Below are 23,694 nucleotides of genomic sequence, written 5' to 3' on the forward strand. Positions count from 1 at the left end.
TCATTTCCATCTCCTACTGGGGGAAAAATAGGCTTCCAGCCTTTGTCCCAGGACATCCAGTAACAATTTTCCACGTATCATCATCCACCATAGCTGAATTCTCTCTATATAAGGTTTCTCTTCCTGAAGGATGCTCAGAGGCACATACGAGTGAAAGAACATATTTCGATCAACTCTTTGGGAGACCAATTTCTATTATACTAGGTAAGAAAAAGGCCTCGACATGCTCATCTACAAAGCTATGTTCATTGTTTTGTTCAGGAGTGGGAAAGGTGGCCTAGAAGGCAAACTGCAGGCAGGTTTTAAATCAGCCAGCTTTTGAATAGCTAAACTTTGTCTGTCATTTCTTTTCTTCCATACTTGATTTCAGTTTCCCCCCATCTTTGATAGAATAAACCTTTTCCATGTTTAACAACACTTTTCTCCTTGTATCCCCCCCCCCGAATTTTATTTCTGTATGCAGATATACATTTTTGTGAATAAATATTTAACCTTTGTGTGACTCCTTCTCCTAAGTATTAATCATGGCAGCCCTATTCTTTACCTGCATTTCACTGGCAGCCAATCATCTTTGAGCACAAGCTCTCTGACAATAGATGTGGTGGCTAAGCTGTGGACTGGCTGCATCAATTCAGAGTACAGAAGGCTGATGGGATGACTGTATGTAACAGCCATGCTGAAATTTAGGTTACAATGTTTTCTCCGGAATTCAAATATTGCTATGTGCTATTGTTTAATTTTTGGAGAAAGATTAAGTCATGTAAGTACCACTACCCCTGTACAAGGAAGCCCAGTATGCTTATATACAAATGTACATTTTGAGAAGGTATGAACAGCAGAAAGTAGGAAGTAAAGCTCTACGTACAGGGAAATGAAGCTTCATTGGGAAAAGCTACATTCCGAGATTTAGGATAATTTTACAGTCATGAAAGGTGCCCATTTCAAAGGTGTTCACATTTATCTAGAAATCTAGAAAGTGGATGACAAGTCATCATTGGGATGTCTCAAAGAGAAAGCAGGGTCTGACTTGAATAAATTTTATGAATTTCTTAGTTCGTCTGTTTGACTTTAAGGACGGGCACAGAGGTCTGTCTTTTTCTTCTTCACTCATCCCTTTGTCCTTTTGTATCATTACAATCTTCAGCCTGTGAGTAGGGACTACCTTTTTTTCAGTTGGTTGTACTTATGCTGCCCTGGGAGTCAAACACTGTTCCTTATTTCTGGCAATAAAAAGACATTGGCAATAAAATCAATAAATTGCTATTATTTCATGACAAACTGAATAAGTTACCTGAGGAGGCCACCACACTCTGACTAAGGTTAACAGTTTGGCACTTAGGGAATCTCAGTATGCTAATTTGGAGAACTCACGCCTGTTTATTCCTGCTGTTGTGACATGAAGAATAATGGTGTCATTCATTGTCTTTGCAGAGACTAATTTTTGTGTAATTTTTGAGGTGCTTATTAGTCTCTGAAACTTAGTTTTATTCATTTCTTCAATCTGCCTGTCATCTAAACTATTGTTTCATAGTTGTAATGGGGTGGAGGAAGAGAGATGGGAATGGGGAAGGGCCACAACTCAATACTAGACAATAAAGGCGTACCTTGGATCCGAACACCTTGCGAGTCAAACATTTTCCTCCTGAATGCTGTAAACCTGGAAGTGAGTGTTTCGGTTTTCGAACGTTCTTTGGAACCAAAACGTTTGATGCAACTTCCCACCTTCCGATTGGATGCAGGAGCTTCCTGCAACCAATCAGAAGCTGTGCCTTGGATTCTGAACATTTCGGAAGTCACATGGAGTTCCAGAAGGGATTCTGTTTGACTTCTGAGGTACCACAGTACTGAAGTAGATGGGGCAGTGTCTGACGGCAGCATTAGGCAGCCTCATAACTACCTAATGAGGGAATTAGGATTACAATTTGAGCAAGGCTGTACTAGCCCTTTTCAGATTTTTTCTTGATATTTCCTGGGAAGTGGGTTATATAATAAATCTGATGGGAAAAGGGAAAGCATGAAAATGCCCTGTTGAACTTTACACTGTTTCCTGTTTTTTTCTGCACAGAACAACCACCAAGAGCCACAGCGAGCCATGGCTGCCAAGGGGCCCTGTCCTTTATGGCTGCTCTTGGTTTTGCTCTCCTGGATGGTGCTGGGGACTGAAGCCTCCTGGGACTTCAAATCCTTCAAACACGAGTATGTCGATTACCCAAAGACTGTAGTCATAGATTACTGCAACTATTTAAGAAGCAAAAGAGGCCTGATATATGGAGAATCACACACTTTCATTCATGTCTCAGACCAGGATCTTAAAAATATCTGCACTGTTAAGGGCATACTTGAAACTGGTCCCATGCCGAGCGCATCTCCTGTTCCAATCACCATCTGTTTTAAAGAATACTTCGACTACTACGGTTATCCATTTACTAGGAGAATTTCCCTTTTATGTAAGAATGGGTACCCAATTGACTTAAGATTTTGAATGCCATTGTTGCACAAGCAGAGTTCTGCTCAGGCAACAAACCTCCGCTACCATCCTCTCCGACACTCAGCAGCCCCCTACACTTCCCCCCTCCCCCCTCCCCCGCACTGCATCCCTCTCAAGAAACCTCTCAAGGTAGTCCCCCAATCTTCCAGGGCAGGTCTGGGCAAAGGCAAGAGGATTGCATGAAGGAGGAGTTGAAGAAGTCCTTTTACATAAGCAAATGTCTGTTTTACCTGCTCAGAAGTCACCACTGGATTGTCACCAGGATTCCTTCCTTATTGAGGGTGAAAAGGCCACTCTGATCACTTTGGCCTCCACTTTGTCCCACTGTTCATCTCCTACCTCGTTTTTCATTATACAAAACTATGATCTCATTCCTTTTCTCATGATTCTTGCTGCTGTGCGATCAAGCAGTTATTTGTAGTATCCCTGGTTGCTTATTTAAACCCGGCCCCTTTTCTAACTCTTCCATCTTGTGACTCAGATAAGCAGACATGGAATATATATTTCTTATATACAGCTTTGTTCTCTACCCCTTTTTTCCTCTGTATCACTCTATTTCTTTATAACCAAAATTATTTCAATAAAATATGAACATTAAAAATCCATGAAACTGTCTGTGGCTTTCTGGTCCACCTCCATTTGTTTTTCTCACAGCACTACCAGTTCTGTGCTTTTCTCACTGACCAAAATAATGTTTCCAAATTCCTTTTGTAGTAAAGGTCCCAGCCACTCGCCCCTCCCTCACCTGCTCCTGCCCTCCAGCTGAGTCAGGTTTCTGGAGCGCTGGCCAGGGACCCCTTTACTTTTTTTACAGATACAAAACGCAACAGGACTAGGTAGGCTGCCACCACTCCCTCGTCTTCCGGGGTGCCTAGAGCCACAGTCCGAGGAAGAAGACTATGCTCTTATGTTACCGGCTGCCCCACTCTACAGGTTGCATCCACAACTTGCAGACAGAAATTATTTAGGTATAGCGTAACCAAGAAGTCAGGCGTTGGATTTAGCTTTTCCCTCAGAAAGGCAAATTAGGACAGAAAAGAGTTTCTTTTCTAAAATTTATTTAAAAAACATAAAGTTAACATGCTTATAAAAGTAGGAACATCTCTTGTGGATTACATGCAGATAAAAATAAGAACATTGCTTAGTATAGCTGACTAAATACTCACTTCTACACACTAAGGCAAAGATAGGATAGTTCAAAGTCCTTCAGTTGATCCACATTCAGAAGTCTTAGAAAATCTTCATCACAAAGAGACAAACGACGGCTAGACGGCTGCCAGGTCAAACGTTAGCAGCCGGGCGGATTTCAGAGCGCTTTCCCCAGCCATTCCTAAGATCTTTATTCACAAATTGCACGTGGAACCAGAACCCCAGGTCCAATCACAATCCTAGGTTACATTCAAATTCTCCAATGACCAGCTTGTGGGCTAATAATTTTAACCTGTGACAGCTGGGCCAATTAAGGCTCCAGAACCTAGTTCAAAGGTTTTTCCTCCCTTCCGTGGAGCTTATGCAGATGCACATTCTCAGGCAATTAAACGATAGATAACAACACGGGAGTGAATGTGCATAACTTCAACCCCAGGTGTCAAACCCTTAAATCAGCCAGAGAGTTCCTTCCTGCGATATCTCTTTCACACTCTTGGAGGCTGCTGGTCTGCGGGTTAAAGCAACAGGACTTAGTTCCCATAATTCTTGTGGCTTGCTGGTTTCCCACAAGGCCTTGCTTTTTACATGACCAAAGAACAACTTCTTGAAATGTATTAACTTTACTACACCTTCCAAGTACCAGAATTTTAGATTTCAAGTTGTATTGGCTAACGGTACTAAAAAAATAGCAACCCAGATTTGAGCACCAGCAGAAGTATCAGGTCCTTCTGCTCCCTACTTGATGAAAGGTGTCTCTCTGGAAGACTAAACACTAACTTTTTAAAGAAATGTCTGTTCAGATTTTGAAAGCTGTACTATGGGGATTATAGACATGGCCTCCTCTCTTGATGTTTTGACCCTGTGGTTCAGCTCCAAAGCCCAATGTGGATCTGTATGAACATTTCATCCTCATTAATGTAGGGAAATACACCTGACATCCTCTCTACCTTGCCCCAGACCTTTTCCCCTGGGGTCCCAATCCTACCATTAGGGACTATGCAAATGTGTTTTTATGTGTGTGTGTTTGAAACACTCCTAGTAGGAAATGTCCAGGGCAACCCTGAGATAGGGAAGATGTCACAGGGATGCCACAAGACCAGCCAACGAAAATATAGACTTTGCTCCTGTGTGAACAAGCCTTACAAAACTACAGAAGGAAGGCAGGGATTGAGCCTAGTGTGGCTTCATTTGATGGGGCATTGGTGGCTATGCCCCATGCAAATGATGAATGAGGAGGATGTGCCATCCAGTGTAAGCTGGAGATAATGGGACATTCAAGTGGGGTTCAGAAGTATTCACAGCTAGCTTATCTGAATCACAAGAGATAGAGCCAGGAAAACAGAAATGTATTAATTCACAACTGGGAAACATGGCCGCTGCAAGATGGGCTTTGCAGAAATGGCTTGTACCAGGGTGGACCTTGGTGCCTGGTAACTCCCTTCCAGCCTGTGGCCAATGGGAAGAAGATGAGATATTGACCAGAAGGCAGCCTACCTGTTACCGGAATGCTTTCCCTATGCCAGAATCAACCTCTATAATGACTGGCATCAATAAAAAACAAAATAAATGTGGCTATGTTTTACCCACTATGGGTCACACATAGTAAATACATTAATGTAGCAGACCATAACAACATTTGCTTTAATAGCATGTCGGCAACAATCTATGAATGAAAATATTAGTGGCTGCCAGCCCATAAACTAGGTTTTTCTGCGGTCTTGCCTAAGTTCTACAAGTTGCCTCATTTTTAATTATGTATGGGCTGTAGCTAAATGAAAACATTAATTCTGAATTATGATTGCTGAATCATAAACGTAGAGAAGAAAACTTGATATAAAGAAACTGTAGGCTCCCCTGCTCCCACACCGTCTTTTGCACCGAATGAAGTGTTAACTCAAGTTCAAACCTCAATGACCTTGCAGCTGATTCTATTCCGCAGTTTGTAATCTCATCACTTCAAGCACATGCCTGTTCTTTAGTCCAAATTGAGCTCTAATTAACAGGAGAACACCTGCTTCTTAATGGTGGCGTTGGAGGGGTTTTGGCAGGCAGGGTGCTTTTGCACAATCTGTGAATGAAAATATTGCTGGGTTTCCCCGCAGAACACGAGGTTTTCTGCTGTCATACCTAAGTTCTACAAGTGGCCTTATTTTTAATTAAGTATGGGCTAAACAAAAGCATTAATTCTGAAAATTAAAGCTGGTAACCTCAGACATTTTGGCATCCAATGTGGATGTAGCAAGATAAACATTGGTGTTCGTTCAGGTCTTCAAGCTAGTTTCGTGAGTCATGTGACTGTTCTGGGAAACCACTGACAGTAATTAGCTGCCAGTACAAAATGCAAATACAGTGGTACCTCACACTTGGGACTCACACTACCAAGTCAGCTTGGAAGTCTGTTGGAAAACAAGAGAGAGAGAAATCTTCAAATGGCATCAATATAACATCAACCCCAAGGTCAGATGTGTCTCTGTGGGAGATATTTCCCTGACTGGTTGGCACGGGGCATTCTTGTCATGACAGCATAAGTCTTTCAGGTCTCTAGCAGCCTCCCCCTACCCCCCACCCCCGGCTGGCTATGCCTGGGTTAATGTACCCAGCTGACTCTGTGGCTGGATCTAGACCCATCCAAGAAGTGTTTCAGTTTAAAGCATTGTCAATTTAAACCGCAAAAACAGGTAGAGAAAAACAATGTTATATCGCACATACAACACATATCAATCACTTTTTCTTTCATATTCATTTTCTTTTCTTTTCTGATTTCACTTATGTCTTTTACACCTTTCAGTGGCTGGCATAGGCAATGTTGTAAGCACGATCCACCTACTTATATGATTCCTTTCAGAACACACAAAACTCATACAAAACGGTGACTTTTTAAATTTCAGCAGCCGTTTTAAATGACACCCCCACCCAAATTTTATTTTCAACTTGATTTGATTTGATTTTGTATGTTGTATTGCTGCTGCACACAGCTAGGAAACCATGCTTTTAAGCAATTTAAGGTAAAGGTACCCCCGCCCGTACGGGCCAGTCGTGTACAACTCTAGGGTTGTGCGCCCATCTCACTTAAGAGGCCGGGGGCCAGCGCTGTCCAGAGACACTTCCGGGTCACGTGGCCAGCGTGACGAAGCTGCTCTGGCGAGCCAGCACCAGCACAGCACACGGAAACGCCGTTTACCTTCCCGCTAGAAAGCGGTACCTATTTATCTACTTGCACTTAGGGGTGCTTTCGAACTGCTAGGTGGGCAGGAGCTGGGACCGAAAGACGGGAGCTCACCCCGCCGTGGGGATTCGAACCGCCGACCATGCAATCGGCAAGCCCTAGGCGCTGAGGTTTTACCCACAGCACCACCCGCGTCCCTAAGCAAATTATACCTTATTAAAACAGCACGAACCAATACATTTGTTAATTTTTTTCTATCAGGCGTTCATCTGACTCAGTCAAGAGGCTAAGAAACATACATTGGACAGGCAGATCAATCTCTGTTCCTCATTTGAAGATGTACCTTTTTTCTCAAGCTGTCCCTGAGACCCTGTGGTAGCATCCTCAATACCTGTCCCAGGTGGGACATAACTGGCCAAGACTAAGATATGAAGCAAGGGCAACATTGGGTGATCTTTATTAATTCCTGCAGCAAGTTCCAGACTCTCCCTATCCAAACCTCTGCACCAGGCTTCCTCAAACTCGGCCCTCCAGATGTTTTGAGACTACAATTCCCATCATCCCTGACCACTGGTCCTGCTAGCTAGGGATCATGGGAGTTGTAGGCCAAAAACATCTGGATGGAGTGAGTTTAGGAAGCCCACTCTGCACAATTCTTTTATGCTTTTTGGGGGGTGTATTCCATCCATGCACACAAGTTTGTTTATCACGTCTTAATATTTATAAATTTAGCATTGCTATTTGTCAAGCAAGCTGATGGTTAGTTGCTGTGGTTAGGCTCCTGTGGATTTGTCAAGCAAGCCAACGATTTACTTTTTGTGGCTCAGATTCTGTAACATCTGATTTGCTCACCAGAAACCACCTAATACTTACTTCTGCTTCTTGCTGGGTAGCTGTCCGCGTGTCTTGTCAGTACTTTTGCTATAGTTTTAACCAGTGCTTTTTTTCTTTTTTAAAAAAATGTTTAGGGGTACTCTCATTTTGAAATACTGCACCTCAATGAGGCCAAACTTCAATTCAGAAAAAGTTTAGGGGTATGCATACCCCCACGTATCCCCAGAAAAGAAGCAATGTTTTAACTCAGTTAAATTTCCACTATGCACAAGCAGCTATAACCAATATGGCTCCTGTCACAATCCTAAACTGTGGTATTTTGTAATGCTGTATTATAATCGTTCCCATTCTTTGATGTTGTTTTTAGTGGTTTATAGTCACAATTGTACGGTACATTTCACAATCATATGGTTGGTACAAGTTCTCTAGTATCTGGATGTAATAATACTCACCTATTTCTTTCTATCGATGTAGAGGGAGCAAGAAATAAAAATTAAGAATTAATTAGACTGGTTTGAATGGATTTTGAAAGATCCATCACTTCCCATGTCAAACTTTTTTGCTGCCATTTAGTGAGAGCTGTTTCAATTCTCTTTCCTCACTTTTCTACTTGAATTCTATTAAACAGAAGAAAGAAATTCAAAGTCTTGGAGGCCTGGGCAATTATTCTACAGGATGGAGTGATTTTTTCTTTCCATAGGGAAGGGACAGAATAAAATACTGAAAATGGAAAAATAGATTTATTTATCACGGAGTTATATAAATGCTAGGAATCTGTTTTTTGTTGTTTAAGGAGAAAAAGAATGAATAATCTGGTAATCTGGGGATTACTGCTAACTTGAGGCACAGAATTTTCCTTCCTCCCCACTTGGAAAGTATTTTTGAGGAAAAATTGTATTAATAAATTTGAAAAATGCTACTATTTTAGATATATCTGAAGAGGTGGATTCTAAGCAGTGAACTCTTATCCTAATATCCAGATGTTTTCTAACTGTGGTCCATTGGTGTGTCTGTGAATTCCACTGAATTATATACAATCCAAATTGTAATGCAATAAAATACAATATAAGAAACAAAACAAGCACTGAAATACAATTAAAAACAACAGAGCACTTGTTGCCATGTGTTACAAATACTACAACAGACAGGAAAAAAATTATTAAGTGGTCTGACAATATCCTCAGCAATTTTCAAGTAGCCATGGGATAAATTTAAGAATGACCGCTATATTAAATTTGTGAACATATCAGGTGCGGCATGACCCCTTTGGCTTTTGCTGCTATAGAATATCCTGCAGGAAAGAGAAGGCAGGACAAGCTTGCAAAAATCTATCACTTGCCCGATAACAATTGTTGGAAGTGTAAGGAAACTGAAGGTACATTCTTTCACCTTTGGTGGACGTGCCCAAAGATCAAGGCTTTCTGGGAGATGATCTATAATGAAATGAAAAAGGTATTTAAATATACCTTCCTGAAGAAACCAGAGGCCTTCCTCTTGGGCATAGTTGGCCAATTGGTGCCAAAGAAGGATAGAACTTTTTTTATGTACGCAACAACAGCAGCAAGGATACTGATTGCAAAGTATTGGAAGACACAAGAATTACCCACCCTGGAAGAGTGGCAGACGAAGGTGATAGACTACATGGAATTGGCAGAAATGACTGGCAGAATCCGGGACCTGGGAGAAGAGTCGGTGGAAGAAGATTGGAAGAAATTTAAAGAATACTTACGGAAAAACTGTAAAATTAATGAATGTTAAAATGATGTTGGATTGAAAATAAGTGGCATTGGTAATAAGATTAATAAGAATATGTTAATATGTAAATATGATAAATGGATGAAAATATATTGTTATAATAGGTTAAGATCTAAAGCTAAAATTAAGGAAAGAGGGTAAGGATTTGCTGAATCGATTATATAAATGGGAATACAAAAAAAGGGAGGTGTGAGGAAGTCAAGAAAATAAGCAAATGAGTTTATAGATATTGAAAACTGGATTTGTTTTTAAACGCTTTTTCTTAGCTATTTTGTTTTTTGTATTTTGTATGTATTTTCTATATATTTTTCTTTTTGATAATACTTGTATTTCTCTTTTTATTTTTTTATTTTCTATGTTCTTTTGTTATCTTTGTAACTCTTTGTTCTTATTTTTTATATTTTGTGAACTTATGTCTTTCTTTAAAAAAAAGGTTAATAAATATCTTATAAAAAAAGAGAAGGCAGGACATAGTTACACATAAAAAGAGGCGATATGAAAGTGAGAAGAGGCAAAGGGGGGATTAAATGAGCAAAATTCAAAATAATAAGCTCCTTTTGTTTTATTTCAAGGCAAGGTGATAGAGCTATGTTTGGTTTTTTAAAATAATAATTCCAGTTGCGGAGCTTCCAGACTAAGCTGGACTTTAGGTTCCCTGGGATCAGAAAGTGAAGACAGCACTGGTCATCTAACTTCCCATGTTTCCATGGCAGAAATTTCCAGCCTTGCTTAGCTGGCTTTGCATTTTCCTTTCTAGCGCAGCTTACAACACTCGCAAGGAAGAATTGATATTTTGACATCATGGTGATGTCAGGTGATGGACACTTGTTAAAATGGCATACCAAGGGTGGGGAAAACCAAGGACCTGCCCCCACCAGCTGAACCCGGTTCCCCATCCTTGGCCTATGCCAGAGGTCGACAACCTAAGGCCCATGGGCCAGAGGAGGCCCATGAGGGTCGCTTAACCGGCCCATGAGTGCCCCCGAACCCAGCCACCTGCTTGGCGAGTCCCCACGTGCTGCGCTAAACCAGCGCAGCGCAGGGACTCTCTTCCGTGGCTCCAGAAATCGCTCCTACGCATGCCCAGATGCCAAAATCCTTCTGTGCAGGTGTGATTTTTGGCATCTGGGCATGCGCAGAAGAGATTTCCGGCATCGTGCTGCGCCTGCCCGTCCCACGGAGGATCTCTGCGGGAGTGATCCTGCCCATGCCTAGTAAGCCTTGCCGACCCCTGGCCTATGCAAGTGAAGTCTTCCACAGATTAATAGAAAAGGTATGGGCCTCATTTCTGCCTCAAATTCAGAGGACTGGTGTAATGTTTTCTAGGGGTTGCTCGTGTGCAAGCGGGCAACTATCTCCCTGGCTGGGTGCAAACACCTGGCTGGGCTTATCTGTCCGGACCCATGGCTGACTCAGTCCCTGGCAGAATCCGTCAGTGGGTGTTCCTTAAACTTCTTCCAGCAAAGAAGCTCTTTGACGCCCTCTCTCTCTGCGCGGGAGCCTTCTGCGCAGAGAGGGCGTGGGCAACGGAGGACCCCTACTCTCCCCGCTGGTCCCAGGCAAGGAGTCATGGGACCACCTCGCCACTTCAGCCTCCTGCTCCTCCCCCCCTCTCCACTGGTGCTACGCTGATTTCCTTCCCCAGAAGATGGGCTGCTTCTCTCGATCGCTGGACGCTCTCTATGATCCCTCTGGCTTTTGCTCTCTCCCTCCGGCACTGATGGCAGTTCCCTGACAACTGGCATCCCCATTTCCTGAAGGTTGCCATTGAGCTATCCTTGCTTGGCAGCAAGTTCATCTTTCAGTTGGTTGCCTTGTGGGCAATCAGTTGCATTTTCAGGTTTTTGTGTTGTTGTTGTTTTTGAAGTATTAATTGAGTTGTATCTTATGACTGGCCTTTTTGAGTGTGGATTTCTCGGCAGTGACTAAAAAGGGGTTCCTAGTGATTACAGTTGCAACGCTGGCCCTTTTCCAGAAACATTGTGAAGGCTTTTCGTCAGCTTTGGCTTTCGAAAACACATTTCGGCATATCTGAGCTGCTTTGCAAAATTGCATTTAATTCTCCATTCATGACTGGCGTGATCTGATACTGAGGAAGAGGAAGTTGACCGCTAGGGGCATGCTCTGGGCTGGCTGGAGGAAGTGGCTAGGATCACGCTGTTATTGTTGGGGGCATTATTCCATTCATCCTAAAGGACCAATCCAATTGGTGTTCTGAGGGTCACTCACTAAAGGATTCCTATTGAACCTTGGCTGAGGTCCAATAGAAGACTGCCTTGCAACCTGGCCGTGTGCTATTGGCCAGAAGCTGTGGCCGCTAGAGGATAAAAGGTTGGACAAAGCATTGACAGGGTATCATCTGGAGCTGAGCAAAACAGAAGAGAGGCTAAGAGAGAAGACAGGAGGCTAAAGAGAAGAAATAGTAAGTTATTGGGTCTGGTGGTTGATGCCTAAGAGCGTAACAGTTATTGAAAGGTCAGAGTAATGGTGGATTTATGACCATGTCATTACCGAGGAGGCAGGTTTAGTCGTTGTTTGAAGACTATCCCTGTCTCCGGGTCTGGTCTTGTCCGATACTGGATTCAGCAAGGGAGACCCACATGACTTTAAGGTGCTGCTGTGCAATGCCAGGTCAATGATTCACAAGATGGCTGTCATCCACGACTTGATTGTGGATGGAGGACTTGACCTGGCATGTGTAACAGAGACTTGGTTGGATGAAGCAGATGGGCCTGTTCTTGCCGCTGCTTGCCCACCAGGTTTCTCTTACACACAGCAACCCAGGTCATATGGGTGGGGAGGTGGGGTTGCAGTGAGTTTTAGGAAGTCATTAGTTTGTACCAGGTGTCCTATTGGGAAGACCCAGTTCTCTGAGTGCATGTTCTGGAGGTTGGGCAGTAAGGGCAGTACAGGATTCCTTTTGGTGTACTGACCTCCCTGCTGCACCAAGGATTCCCTGCCTGAGCTGCTTCAGGTCGTGGCAGATGTTCTCCTGGAGACACCTAGTTTGGTTGTCCATGGGCATTTTAACATCCATGGTGACACGACCTTACAAGGGGTGCTTGGGACTTTGTGGAAAGCATGGCCTCCATGGGGCTTTCCCTATGGCCCAACTCATAGTTGCAGTACTTGGCTGCCCCCCATCCTCTCATGGGCCTGGATGGGAGTAATAATCTACACTAAGGAAATTCAAAGCACATTACATTCCACACAATGGAATCTTAGAAAAAGGGAAATGTCAGAGAACATTACGTGCCTGGGAAACATAAGCAGAATATAAAGCAAGCAGTTATTATTAGGGGAATATATATTTTTAAGAGGGGTGAACATACAACGTTAAACCACAAGATGTGGGAGCTGTTGTGTGCACAAATTGCAACATGCAAAAGTGACTCCAATTTAGCTCTTACTAAATCCTATTAGAAAAGGGGGGGGGGAGCTTAAGATGTATTTATGTAAAAGGCTATGCGAAAAGATTATAGCAGGCAAAATATAGCAACAATTGGAACAATTGTTTAAATCTACTGATGCTGCAACACCAACCCAGCTACTTAAAGCTCATGGTGTTCCCAGGTGTACAGCACTTTAACCTAAAGGTTAAGGAATAAATCTTATACCCCGCTGTCTTGTTGAGCTACTGGTTGCGCTTGACGAAGACTTTCAGAAGGATTTTAAGGGAGTTTATACAAAAGGGAGATTGATTGATTGATTGATTGATTGGTTGATTGGTTGATTTATACCCCACCTTTCCACCAAGGAGCTCAAGGCAGCATCCATCGTTCTCCTCCTTCAGTCAATCCTCTCATCAATCCCGTGAGGCAGGCTAGGGTAAGAGACTAAGACTGACCCAGGGTTTCCCAATGGGCTTCACGGCTGAGTGGGGATTTGAACCCTGGTCTCTCAGTGCTAGTCTGGAGTTCAGATTCAGACCAGTGAGTCCCTTGCTCACATCTCACTTCAGCCAGAAACTTAACTGAGCTTGTACAAATATCCTATCTTCTTTGCCTCCTTCTCCCTGAATGGTCCAAGCTTCTTCTTTTATATTGGTTTTTTTATTGGGTTTTACAAACAAGAATGATGTTATACAAATAAGTACACCAAGTTTTCTCATGTCATTTGTATATCACAAAAATAGCATAATAATTGTTGAAGAATATCTACAACATGTGTTTCATTATTAGTGGTGAATGCATAAATTCTTGGTTTATGAATTGGTTTAAACAATTAGGAAGAAGAAGAGGGGGAGGGGAAGACTGGGAGTGGCGAGTGGGTAGGGCGGGTGGTTATGCTTCATTATTCTACTTAGAGTGGTTTTAAAAAATATTTAAATTGTGTCTTAAACTTCTGCTATAAGATGCATAAGCTGCAATGTGACTGGTTTGTATCAATATTCACATGGTTATGTGATCATGACTAGATAACATCCACCACAACATTTGCAGATAAGAATTTGCAAGGATATACAGTACAGCATTCATTTGAACTCCAAGCTGTTTCACAAAGCACCCTCTGGGGGCAAGCAGAAAGAAAGCATTTACACACCCACTTTACTTTTTCCCCAGGTATCTCTTTCAGGCAACGGTCGCCCACGATGATGCCTTTCAAGGGATCTGGCCTTGTGCTCCTCACCTTTCTGGTGTCTGTTCTGGCACTAGGAGCCTATTGTGAAACCCCCTATGAGAAGTTCCTAAGGCAGCACTACGATAATCCCAAGAGCAGCGTTGGAAAGCAGTATTGTGACGTCATGATGAAAAGACGTGGGCTGGACAAACCAGCATGCAAGGAAGTGAACACCTTCATCCACGGCACCAAGAATAACATCAAATCTGTGTGCACTGCATCTGGAGGGAAGGATTATGGAAACGGGCTGAGGATCGCTCTCCGCCCCTTCACTGTCACCACCTGCAAGCACAAAGGCGGCTCAACTCGCCCACCTTGCAAGTACTCTGATAACAAGTCATCCAGATACATCGTCATTGCCTGTAATCAGAATAATGAGCCTGTGCACTTTGACGAAAGCATCATTGTCACAGTGTAAGATTTCCAACGCCCAGATCCCAAATATTCAGCTTTTTAACAATTATGCCATCCCTTGCAACTCCACTGAACCCCCCCCCCCCCCTTTGCTGCCATTCTGTCCAGCTCTGCTTTACTGCAATTAAAAAGCAAACAAAGAAAACACCCTTAAACTATAGTGGCAAAGAAACCTGCTTTGATTCTGTTAAACCAGCAATGTCTGTCACTATTAAACTGAGGAGAAAGTTGCATAGCATTTGATGTGTGTTTAATTTCATTTCTTTTTCTTTTTCTTATTGCATCCAAGGGAGGGAATGTGGAATGCAGTACTGCACTGTCTGAGATTTTCTTTCGTGTTTCTGCCCACATGGGTGGTAGGCTGCAACCAAATCAAATCAAATCTTTATTACGGTCATAGACCAGCTTAAGGAGGGAAGGGTACAATCATTTAAAGTCTAAAAATGTTTTGGTTTTGGTTTTTTTTTAAAAAAAAAAGCAGTTAAAACAAAAAGTATATATATATATATAAAAGTCTATCAGAATCCAAAAGAAACTAAGAGTCTAAAAGAGGAGTTAGGAACATTAGACAAGAATGAAAGAGCATAAAAGGTTAGTATATATAAGATTATAGCTGTCAGTCTACAGAGCACTCTAATACGAGTGCTCATTATATCTAGTTTGTGTCACAGGTCATCATCCGATGAATTTTGAGCGCTGCTGTGCAGAATCTGGAACGTATGTTGTAGCAGGATTGGTATCTGAAAGCAGCAGGGAGGTATAGAATTGTCCTGTGCACCCTGGGTACTTATGCAGTAATGGTAAGATGAGGGTAGTACAAATGTCTCTATAATAAAGACATTGGAGAAGCACATGCTCTGTTGTTTCTATTTGTCCAGAGTCACAGGCGCATTGTCTCTCCAGGTAAGCAATCTTCCTGTATCGGCCTTCAAGGACAGCTGAAGGGTGGGCATGACATCGAGCCAAGGTAAAGGCCCTCCAGCGCTTAGGGGTTTCAAGTTTAGCTAGATATACCATAGGGGAGGGGGACGATTCATTGGCGATAAAAGTTGAGGTCCTGGCTAGATCCAATTGGTGTCTGCAACACATTTTATGAGAGCACGCAGGCCACAACCATTTCCTGTCAGGAATTATGGTGTGGTGGCATACAGTTATTCCAAGTGAATCATTGTTGGGGGGGACTTAGTGTCTGCTGGGAGATGGATAGGAGGTTTTTTGATGCTCATGACTGAAGCAAAACCAGGTTTCAGCAAGAAAGGTATAGCAGTCAAATATTAGGGTGGGGAGCTGTCACCACTGCCTTTCTCCTTTTTTCCATTTCCCCATGCCCAAATGTCTAGATTTTCTCCTTCCATTTAACCCCTACCCATATGGTATTCACAATATAGAGCGCATATGGTTCAGCATTAATGTCTGGCAGCTTGGAATGCTTCCCCCAACACTTTCGCAACTCTGGTTCCCCACTCAGTTCTGTCCCAGTGTGCAGAGTTCATGTGTATAGACACAGCCAGTTGTCATCATGTGATCAGGCACCACAACCCCAGGGCTGCTTCTGAGCACATTCTACAGGATGCCTAATAAATAGTCATCTTGCCGTTTGTAGCTCTGTGGGTGCTTTGAGGCCAAGAGTAAATATAATGGAGAATGTAAACTCCCTTGTTTGGGAGACAAATGTTCCCCTTGAAAGTGTCTGGGGATATTCAGACCCACATGGGAATCTAGCTTCCAAGTCAGCTTGGAAATCTGTTGGAAACCGAGAGAAAGATAAATCTTCAGGTGGTATTGTTAGCAATAGAGCATCAACCCAAAGGTCAGATGTGTCTCTGCAGGAGGTATTGTTACCGGGAAAATCCGAGGGCTCCCTTGGACAAAAAGCAAAGACACCGACCAGAGTAAATTGAAGCAAATCAGCAGCCTGTAGGCTTGGTCTTTATTGAAGAAAGACTGTCGCAACAGGACTCCCACTGCCCACGAGGTGAAGCAAGATGGAAGCCCCGAACAAAAGGAGGCCCCAACTTTTATTAGTTCCTAATCCCCTAAGCTACACCCCTAGAAACGCATCATATTTACATCATGACTACATTAAAAACAGGAGGAGTCAGGGGAGGGGTTGCGCAGGTAATCTGAGCATCCTGACACCTGGCCGGAGCCCCCTTTCTCCCTCCCCATGAGTCATTCCACAAGAACAAAGGGAAAGGTGGTGTTTCCTGCCCCCTGAGGGGAATCCGGTCATGGTCCCTTTGTCATTGTATCGAATACAATAATGTGTGCAGTCCATTGTGTCCATGATAGTCTTCTGTCTGAGCCCATCAAGATGGCTATCAAGATTGCCGTGTCAACTGGGAAGGGCTGCAGAGTACGTGCCTGCTCGGTCAAGCAATTATGGCCGACTGGTATCAGGCCACCCCCCTTTGATAGTCCTTGTAATGTGGAGCAGAATAAAAGTGGTCCGGTGAAGATCCGATATACGGCTGATTTATGGCGAATTTATGAAGAATACTGAAGTTCAAAGCACTTTCACCTGTCCGGAAACGGGTTGCAACATTTTGATTAAATCAGTCATGGTCAATTGAACTCGGAAACTTTGTATTTGAGAGCTGTCAAAGACAGAGAAGTGGGCGCCTGCTGCCTGCAGTACCTGCATGGTGGCCACAAGGGGCACTGTTCAGCAATGCTGATTGGCTGAAGCGGCAGCCGACTGACCCAGAGTTCAGGCGGCCGGTCTACCAATAATAAGGATAGGGAGAGGTAGAGTGTTACGGTCGACTAAGGGAAAATATACGGGAAAAATAAAAGGGTTCCGTGCGGAGCTGTCAAGTTGGTGCTTCCTTATTTACGGAAGGCTTTTAGGGGATGCCCCTCTAGAAGGGACATCTCCAGGCTCGGGGAGGTGGGAGGTGTGTGTGTGGTGTTTGTGCATTACGATGTAATGAAGGGGGGGGGTCTCCTGCCACAGTATCCCCCTGACCATTTTTTGAGACAGTGTTTTTGAAGTGGAAGAAGCGGGGAAGAGGAGATACTGAACCTTTACCCACCAGCTATTTTGCCCTCCTGGACCCCCTTCTAACAAGCCATTTCATTTCATTTATTGAATTTATATGCCGCCCTATGCCCAGAGGTCTCAGGATGGTTCACAAAAAGGATTCCAATATATAAAATCAAAACAATAACGCCCCCACCCCAAAAGAGCCACATTTTAAAGGGTATAGGGTGCTGATCAGGTCAGCCCTGACAGTTAAGTCCAGTCACGAACGACTCTGGAATTGCGGTGCTCATCTTCCTGGAGAAGGGAGCCGAAGGTTGTCCGCAGACAGTTTTTTGGGGTCATGTGGCCAGTACTTATTTATCTACCTATTTATCTACTTATTTATCTACTTGCACTTTTTGGCGTGCTTTTGAACTGCTAGGTTGGCAGGAGCTGGGACCGAGAAACGGGAGCTCACCCCATTGCGGGAATTCGAACCGCCGACCTTCCGATCGGCAAGCCCAAGAGGCTCAGTGGTTTAGACCACAGTGCCACCCGCGTCCCTCAGGTCTGCCAAAGGCCTGGTTAAAAAGGAATGTTTTTGTCTGGCGCCTAAAGGTGTGTAATGAAGGCGCGAGGAGAACCTGCCTGGGGAGAGTGTTCCACAGATGGAGAGCCACTGCAGAGAAGGCCTGTTCTCATGTTGCCACTCTCCTGACCTCTTGAGGAGGAGGCACACAAAGGAGGGCCTCAGGAGGTGATCTCAGGGTCCAGGTGGGTTGATATGGAAAGAGGAGGTCCTTCGGGTATTGCCTCATGGAGCACACACACACCATTATTAGAGGAATGAAAAATGTGTATGTGAATAACTTCAACTTTTACAGCAAGTTAATAAATTACTAAAGCTATAAGTAAGTTAATAATTCACAGCAGCATGTGAAAGTTACAGAGAAGGTTTGTTTTGAACAAAGAAAGGGCTCTCTCTCTCTCTCTCTCACTCTCTTTCCTTCCCCAGAGAGTTGAAGATAATTTGCAAGGAGGACCAGTGACAGTGCATCATTGAGCAGAGTTCATTAGTGCACACAGTGCCGGATTTACATATAAGCTAAACAAGCTATAGCCTAGGGCCCCACTCTTTTGGGGCCCCCAAAAAAATTAAAGGGGGAAAAACTGGATGTACATTTCCAAAATATAAGATAAAACCAAATAAAATAAAACCTACATACAGCAAGAGTGTTTTGTGTTGTGTAGGCTCCTATTTGTTGTGTGCAAATGGCTTAAGATACGGTACCTACTAGGTCCATAAATTACCATATAGCATATATTCAACACAAAAAAACAGAAACAATTTGTTGTTGACAAAGGACAGCTGGACCTATAAGGGGCCCCATTACCTTCAGTAGCTTAGGGCCTCATCAAACCTAAATCCGGCCCTGAGTGCACATGCTCATATTGATGTCACTTGCACATTCTTCACTTAAGATAACTTAAGTGCCCAACTAGATCAGGCCAAAGGAACAACGGAAGGTGTTTTATACTGAGTCAGGTCATTGGCCCACCTAGCTCAGTCTACACTGACTGGCAGTGGCTCTGCTTTGCAAACAGAAAATCCTATGTTCAGTCCCTAAAATCTCAAGGTAGGACGGGGAACGTCCTGTGCCTGGAATCCTGGAGAACCGATGGCCTCACTCAGCATAAGGCAGAGAATGCAAGACTATCAATAGCACAGGCCCATGCCACAAGATTCAGGTTCCAGCGAGGGAAGATGGACAAGTTCTGCGGCATTTCCCTTTCAGAGGGAGAGGAGGCTGATCTGAACTGCTCTTCCTTAGCTCCAAAACGCAGTCATCTTCTTCAGTCTAGTTTTCTCAGCAGCAGTTATTTACTCCTCCCTGGGTCCTCCTAACTTGGTTGATGTGTAACAGAATAAAGTGGCCAGCATGTTTTCCTTTCCAAATATTATCAGTTCCAGATGCTCTGCATCTTTTCTTTCCTTAGAAACATGAAACAAAAGTCTCCCCCCCCCTCCTGCCGCCCTTAATCAGCGGGGTGAGGTTTTCAGCCTTGTCCATTCTGGCTTTTTCAACACTGAGGCCCTGACACATTTTGGCAGCACAGCACCTTCTCAAGGGCAAGATGATGATGTTGATTTTTTAAAAAAAAAAAAATTGAACCAGATCCATTTGTTAATAAGCAACGAGTGGTCTAGAACCAGCCAATTTGCCTCAAACAGCTTTGCAACGGAGCCTCCCACTTTTCCACACAGTCCAGAGGATTGCAAAATATGCTATTTAAAAAAAAAAAAGGTTTTCTGGGAACTTGATCTGTTTCGCCATCTCGGTAAAACAAGATCTCGAGAAGGGAAAAACACAGCTCAGAAGGGGACCATTTTGCTCTGCAAGGCAGGTAGGATCTGCTGAAAAAAGTGAGGGGATTAGGGCCCAAGCATTCAAATGAGTTGCTATAATTAAATGTTCCGGAGTGTGGGGGGTGTTAGGGGAGGGGGTGGCATCTCTGGTGAGGGACGTGTCATGCTCCTTCTTCTCCCCCCGCCTTTGGTCCCCACCCTGCACTCAGCTCTCACCTGTGGCTCCCAGAAACTGTCAGCATGTGACAGCAGCCACACCCCAGAACAGTTTTGACTGGCAAGCTAAACCAGGTGAGGTCAGCCGATGGGCCTCAAACCCTCAGTGAGTTAGGGACTTCCACTGCATGTGAACAGTGCCAGATTTACGTATACGCTAAACAAGCTATAGCTTCCGGCCCCACTCTCTTGGGGGCCCCCAAAAAAATTAAAGGAAAAAAACAACTGGATGTACATTTCCAAAATATAAGATAAAAAACAAATAAAATAAAACCTACATACAGCAACAGTGTTTTGTGTTGTGTAGGCTCCTGTGATGTAAGTCATGGGCCCTGCCTGCTAGCCTGCTCCCTAAAATATTACTGGTTTGCTCATTTCTATATATAGGGTGCCTACATTCTGCATGAGGATGTGTGTTGATATTCACCTAGCCAATCAAAGCAGTGGCCGCTCTTCAGCTTTTACTATACTCGGGATAAGAACAGCTTTTTACTTGGGATAAGAACTTAATTCATTCTGGAGGTCTGTCCTTAACCTGAGACTGTTCTTAACCTGAGGTACCACTCAGGTACCACAGCTAATGGGGCATAGCTGTCAACTTTTCCCTTTTCTTGTGAGGAATCCTATTCAGAATAAGGGAATTTCCCTTAAGAAAGGGGGAAAGTTGACAGCTATGTAATGGGGCCTCCTGCTGCCGCTGTGCCGCTGCTGCACAATTTCTGTTCTTATCCTGAAGCAAAGTTCTTAACCTGAGGTAATATTTCTGGTCTAGCAGAGTCTGTAACCCGAAGCGTCTGTAACCTGAAGCATCTGTAACCTGAGGTACCACTGTATATAGTTACACAAAATCATTTAGTTTTGTGTGCAAATTGCCTTACAATTTTTTTAAAGAAATAAATAATAATTCCCTTCTCCATTCCTAAGTGCGGCGGACACCATGGCTCAGACGACTGCCTGCTGGCTGCTCCTATTCCTGATGGTCCTGCCGGCGCTTACCCAGAGGGAATCCCGTTACGAGAAATTCATCCGGCAGCACATCGACTTCCCAAAGACCAGAAGCGACTTGGATGCCCGGCGCTATTGCAACCTCATGATGCAGAGAAGGGGGATGACCGACGGTGTTTGCAAACCTTCCAACACCTTCATCCATGGGGACCCCATGGCCGTGGATGCCACCTGCCGTGACGGGGGGACCTACGCCAGCGAGAATTACTATGACAGCAACACACCCTTTGACATCACTGCTTGCCGCATTCTTGGGGGAGGCTCCCAGAGACCGCCCTGTAACTACAGAGGCAGGTCCACCTCCCAGCGCATTCGGGTGGGCTGCACCAACGGGGTACCAGTTCACTTCAAAATGCCTCTTTAGATGTCTCTGTTTACTTGTATTGAATCACAATGCTTTAAATCCCTTTTTAGAATCGGGTAGAATTTTTTAAAAAATCTATTTCTGTTTGTGTATCTCAACTGCAATTTGCCTTTCCAAATGCTGCCGTTTGCTTTCTCTGAGGCGCAGTCCCTCCAGCCTTTCCCTCCTGCTTTTGTATTTTAATAAAATGCATGCCATCTAGTGGTCATAAAGCAATATGAATGCATTTTCCTATCCTTGCGTTTTAACATCCGCTAAAGATTAAGGCTGAGAACTGAGAACACCTGTGACTGAATGGTCTTCTCTTGCAGTTTCATGCAATAAAATATTCCTTTACATATGTAGAACTGTGTTGTTATTTGCAATAAAAGGCAGCAGTGAAGTTTCAGCCAGCTAAATATGCCCTACTCCAGGACACTCCATTCCACCCCTCTTTGAACTTTTTAAAGGTCCTCAAAACTTAAGGTCTCCCCACTTGGGTACCTTAGTAAACTTTGGGGTTTCCCAGGACCTCTCCTTTTGTGTGTGGAGAGTGTTTGTTTGACTATGGAGTTTAAATGTGTTTCTAATATATACCAGTAGCCTCATAAAGAGCATTGCTCAGGAATACAAACAAACAAACAAATCCAGTCTTGAAAAGCTTCAGTCTACCATTTTGTTGCATGATGATGTAGTATGATTGTATCCAAACAAAGAGCCGAATTTCTCCCGCATCTCTTCCAGGGACGTCAGGTGTTGATTCTGGTTCCTGGGGAGTAGTCAGTTTGGAGAACAAGTTATAGCTCATTGTTAAGAGCACAATAATGTCCCCAGTTCACCCAGTTCACAATAATGGCCTCTGCCTAAGACCTTAAGGAAGTCAGAGAAGGCAATATTGAACTAAGTAGGCGACCTGCTAGAAGGCAACATGTTCCATTCTAACAGGCTCAAAAGCAGCAACTTAGAATTCAGTATTGAAAGTTGTTAAAACAAATTATAGTAACATGAATAGGATGAGCCATGAATGCACAGGAACCTATGAAAACATGGGTTCTGGTGGCTGATTTTTTGTGATGTTATCTAGTCTGCACCACACAAATTTTCTTTTAGCTGTTTATTACCAGTATCAAAATGGGACGCGGGTGGCGCTGTGGGTTAAACCACAGAGCCTAGGATTTGCCGATCAGAAGGTCGGCGGTTTGAATCTCCGTGACAGGGTGAGCTCCTGTTGCTCGGTCCCTCCTCCTGTCAACCTAGCAGTTCAAAAGCACGTCAAAGTGCACGTAGATAAACAGGTACCACTCCGGCGGGAAGGTAAACGGCGTTTACGTGCACTGCTCTGGTTCGCCAGAAGCGGCTTAGTCATGCTGGCCACATGACCCGGAAGCTGTACGCCGGCTTCCTCGGCCAATAAAGCGAGATGAGCGCCGCAACCCCAGAGTCGGTCACGACTGGACCTAATGGTCAGGGGTCCCTTTACCTTTACCTACCAGTATCAAGAGGTGTGGTTTCACCCACTTTTAAGTGGCTCTCAGTGATGGCAACAGCAAACCTGTTCAATGACGCCATTACTCTGAACAAGCTAAATTGGCTTGTGAAAGTCACCTTTTGTAATCTCAAGTGTTTGCACACTTTCCCCCCAGAAGAGAGGCCTCCATTTGACCACAGAAGTTGGGAGGGGTGTTTGGAAACAGGCCAACGACCAAATGATTGATATGTTTCTAGACGTTTTTCAAAGGGGAGGTAGGAAGTTGTAAGGCAGCAGTTGGCATGCCTCGTGGGGCAACGTATCTGCCAAGATTGAACAGTCTTGTTTGTTCCGCTAAAGAAAACAGAAATGACAAAATCAACCAAGCAAAATCAACCAAACACCGAAAACACAACTGAATCAGAGCCCCAAATGAGTACAGGGAAGAAAAACACCAAAGTAGTTAAAATGAACGTAAGGAACGTAATGTAATAATAGCCCTGCTGGACCAAACTGAGTATTGCAGGGAGATTAAAAAGCACTAATTGTCCATTTGTTTCTTTGAAGTGACTCCTGGAAATGGGGCAGCCCCTCCTACTGAGGCAGGCGAGCTACAACCTGTTTCACCTGGAAAAAATCTTAGGCAGTGAAAAGGCTTTTGGTTTTATCTAGATGGGTTTGCCCCAGCCATCACCTTTGGGATAAGAAATGGGAGACTGGGTAAGAGATAAGCAAGAGAGTGGCTCCAAAAGGCTGGTGAACAATAGCTTATGATAAATTCAGAAAATCCTCCTGCCTACAATGGATTGTTCCTGTTTGCTACTCCTTTATTAGTGGCCAAATATTGACCGACTCAGGAGACAATGGTGTTCCCATCTCAAGACAAGGCCTAGGATCAGAGCT

At 43.8% G+C, this 23,694-nt stretch overlaps 1 protein-coding gene, 1 long non-coding RNA gene and 1 pseudogene across 4 annotated transcripts in view; 2 read left to right on the top strand and 1 right to left on the bottom strand.

Annotated features, from left to right (window-relative positions):
- Positions 1 to 4,865, bottom strand: part of LOC144325265 (uncharacterized) — a 44,241-nt gene extending 39,376 nt beyond the window's left edge. Inside the window, exon 1 of the long non-coding RNA XR_013390551.1 lies at positions 3,655 to 4,865. This is a non-coding gene — a long non-coding RNA (uncharacterized LOC144325265). The remainder of the gene's footprint in view (positions 1 to 3,654) is intronic.
- A 9,060-nt stretch (positions 4,866 to 13,925) lies between these two features.
- On the top strand, positions 13,926 to 14,657 carry LOC114582815 (angiogenin-2-like). Its single transcript, XM_028704113.2, has one exon. It carries the CDS (start codon positions 13,984 to 13,986, stop codon positions 14,428 to 14,430), a length of 447 nt encoding a protein of 148 aa, XP_028559946.2. The 5' UTR covers positions 13,926 to 13,983; the 3' UTR covers positions 14,431 to 14,657.
- A 4,993-nt stretch (positions 14,658 to 19,650) lies between these two features.
- Positions 19,651 to 21,691, top strand: LOC114582796 (ribonuclease pseudogene; annotated as a pseudogene). Of its 2 annotated transcripts, none has more exons than XR_013390355.1 (2): positions 19,651 to 19,797; positions 20,900 to 21,691. The product of XR_013390355.1 is annotated as a ribonuclease pseudogene, transcript variant X1 (transcript). The 2 variants fall into 2 exon arrangements; XR_013390356.1 differs by having other exon boundaries at positions 19,709 to 19,793.
- Positions 21,692 to 23,694: the final 2,003 nt, after the last annotated feature.

This window comes from Podarcis muralis, chromosome 13, assembly GCF_964188315.1.
Source record: "Podarcis muralis chromosome 13, rPodMur119.hap1.1, whole genome shotgun sequence".
Classification (NCBI taxonomy): Eukaryota; Metazoa; Chordata; class Lepidosauria; order Squamata; family Lacertidae; genus Podarcis; species Podarcis muralis.

Bases quoted from the DNA above. Each gene is read 5' to 3' on its own strand.
- LOC114582815 (XM_028704113.2), top strand. From the start codon at position 13,984: ATGATGCCTTTCAAGGGATCTGGCCTTGTGCTCCTCACCTTTCTGGTG.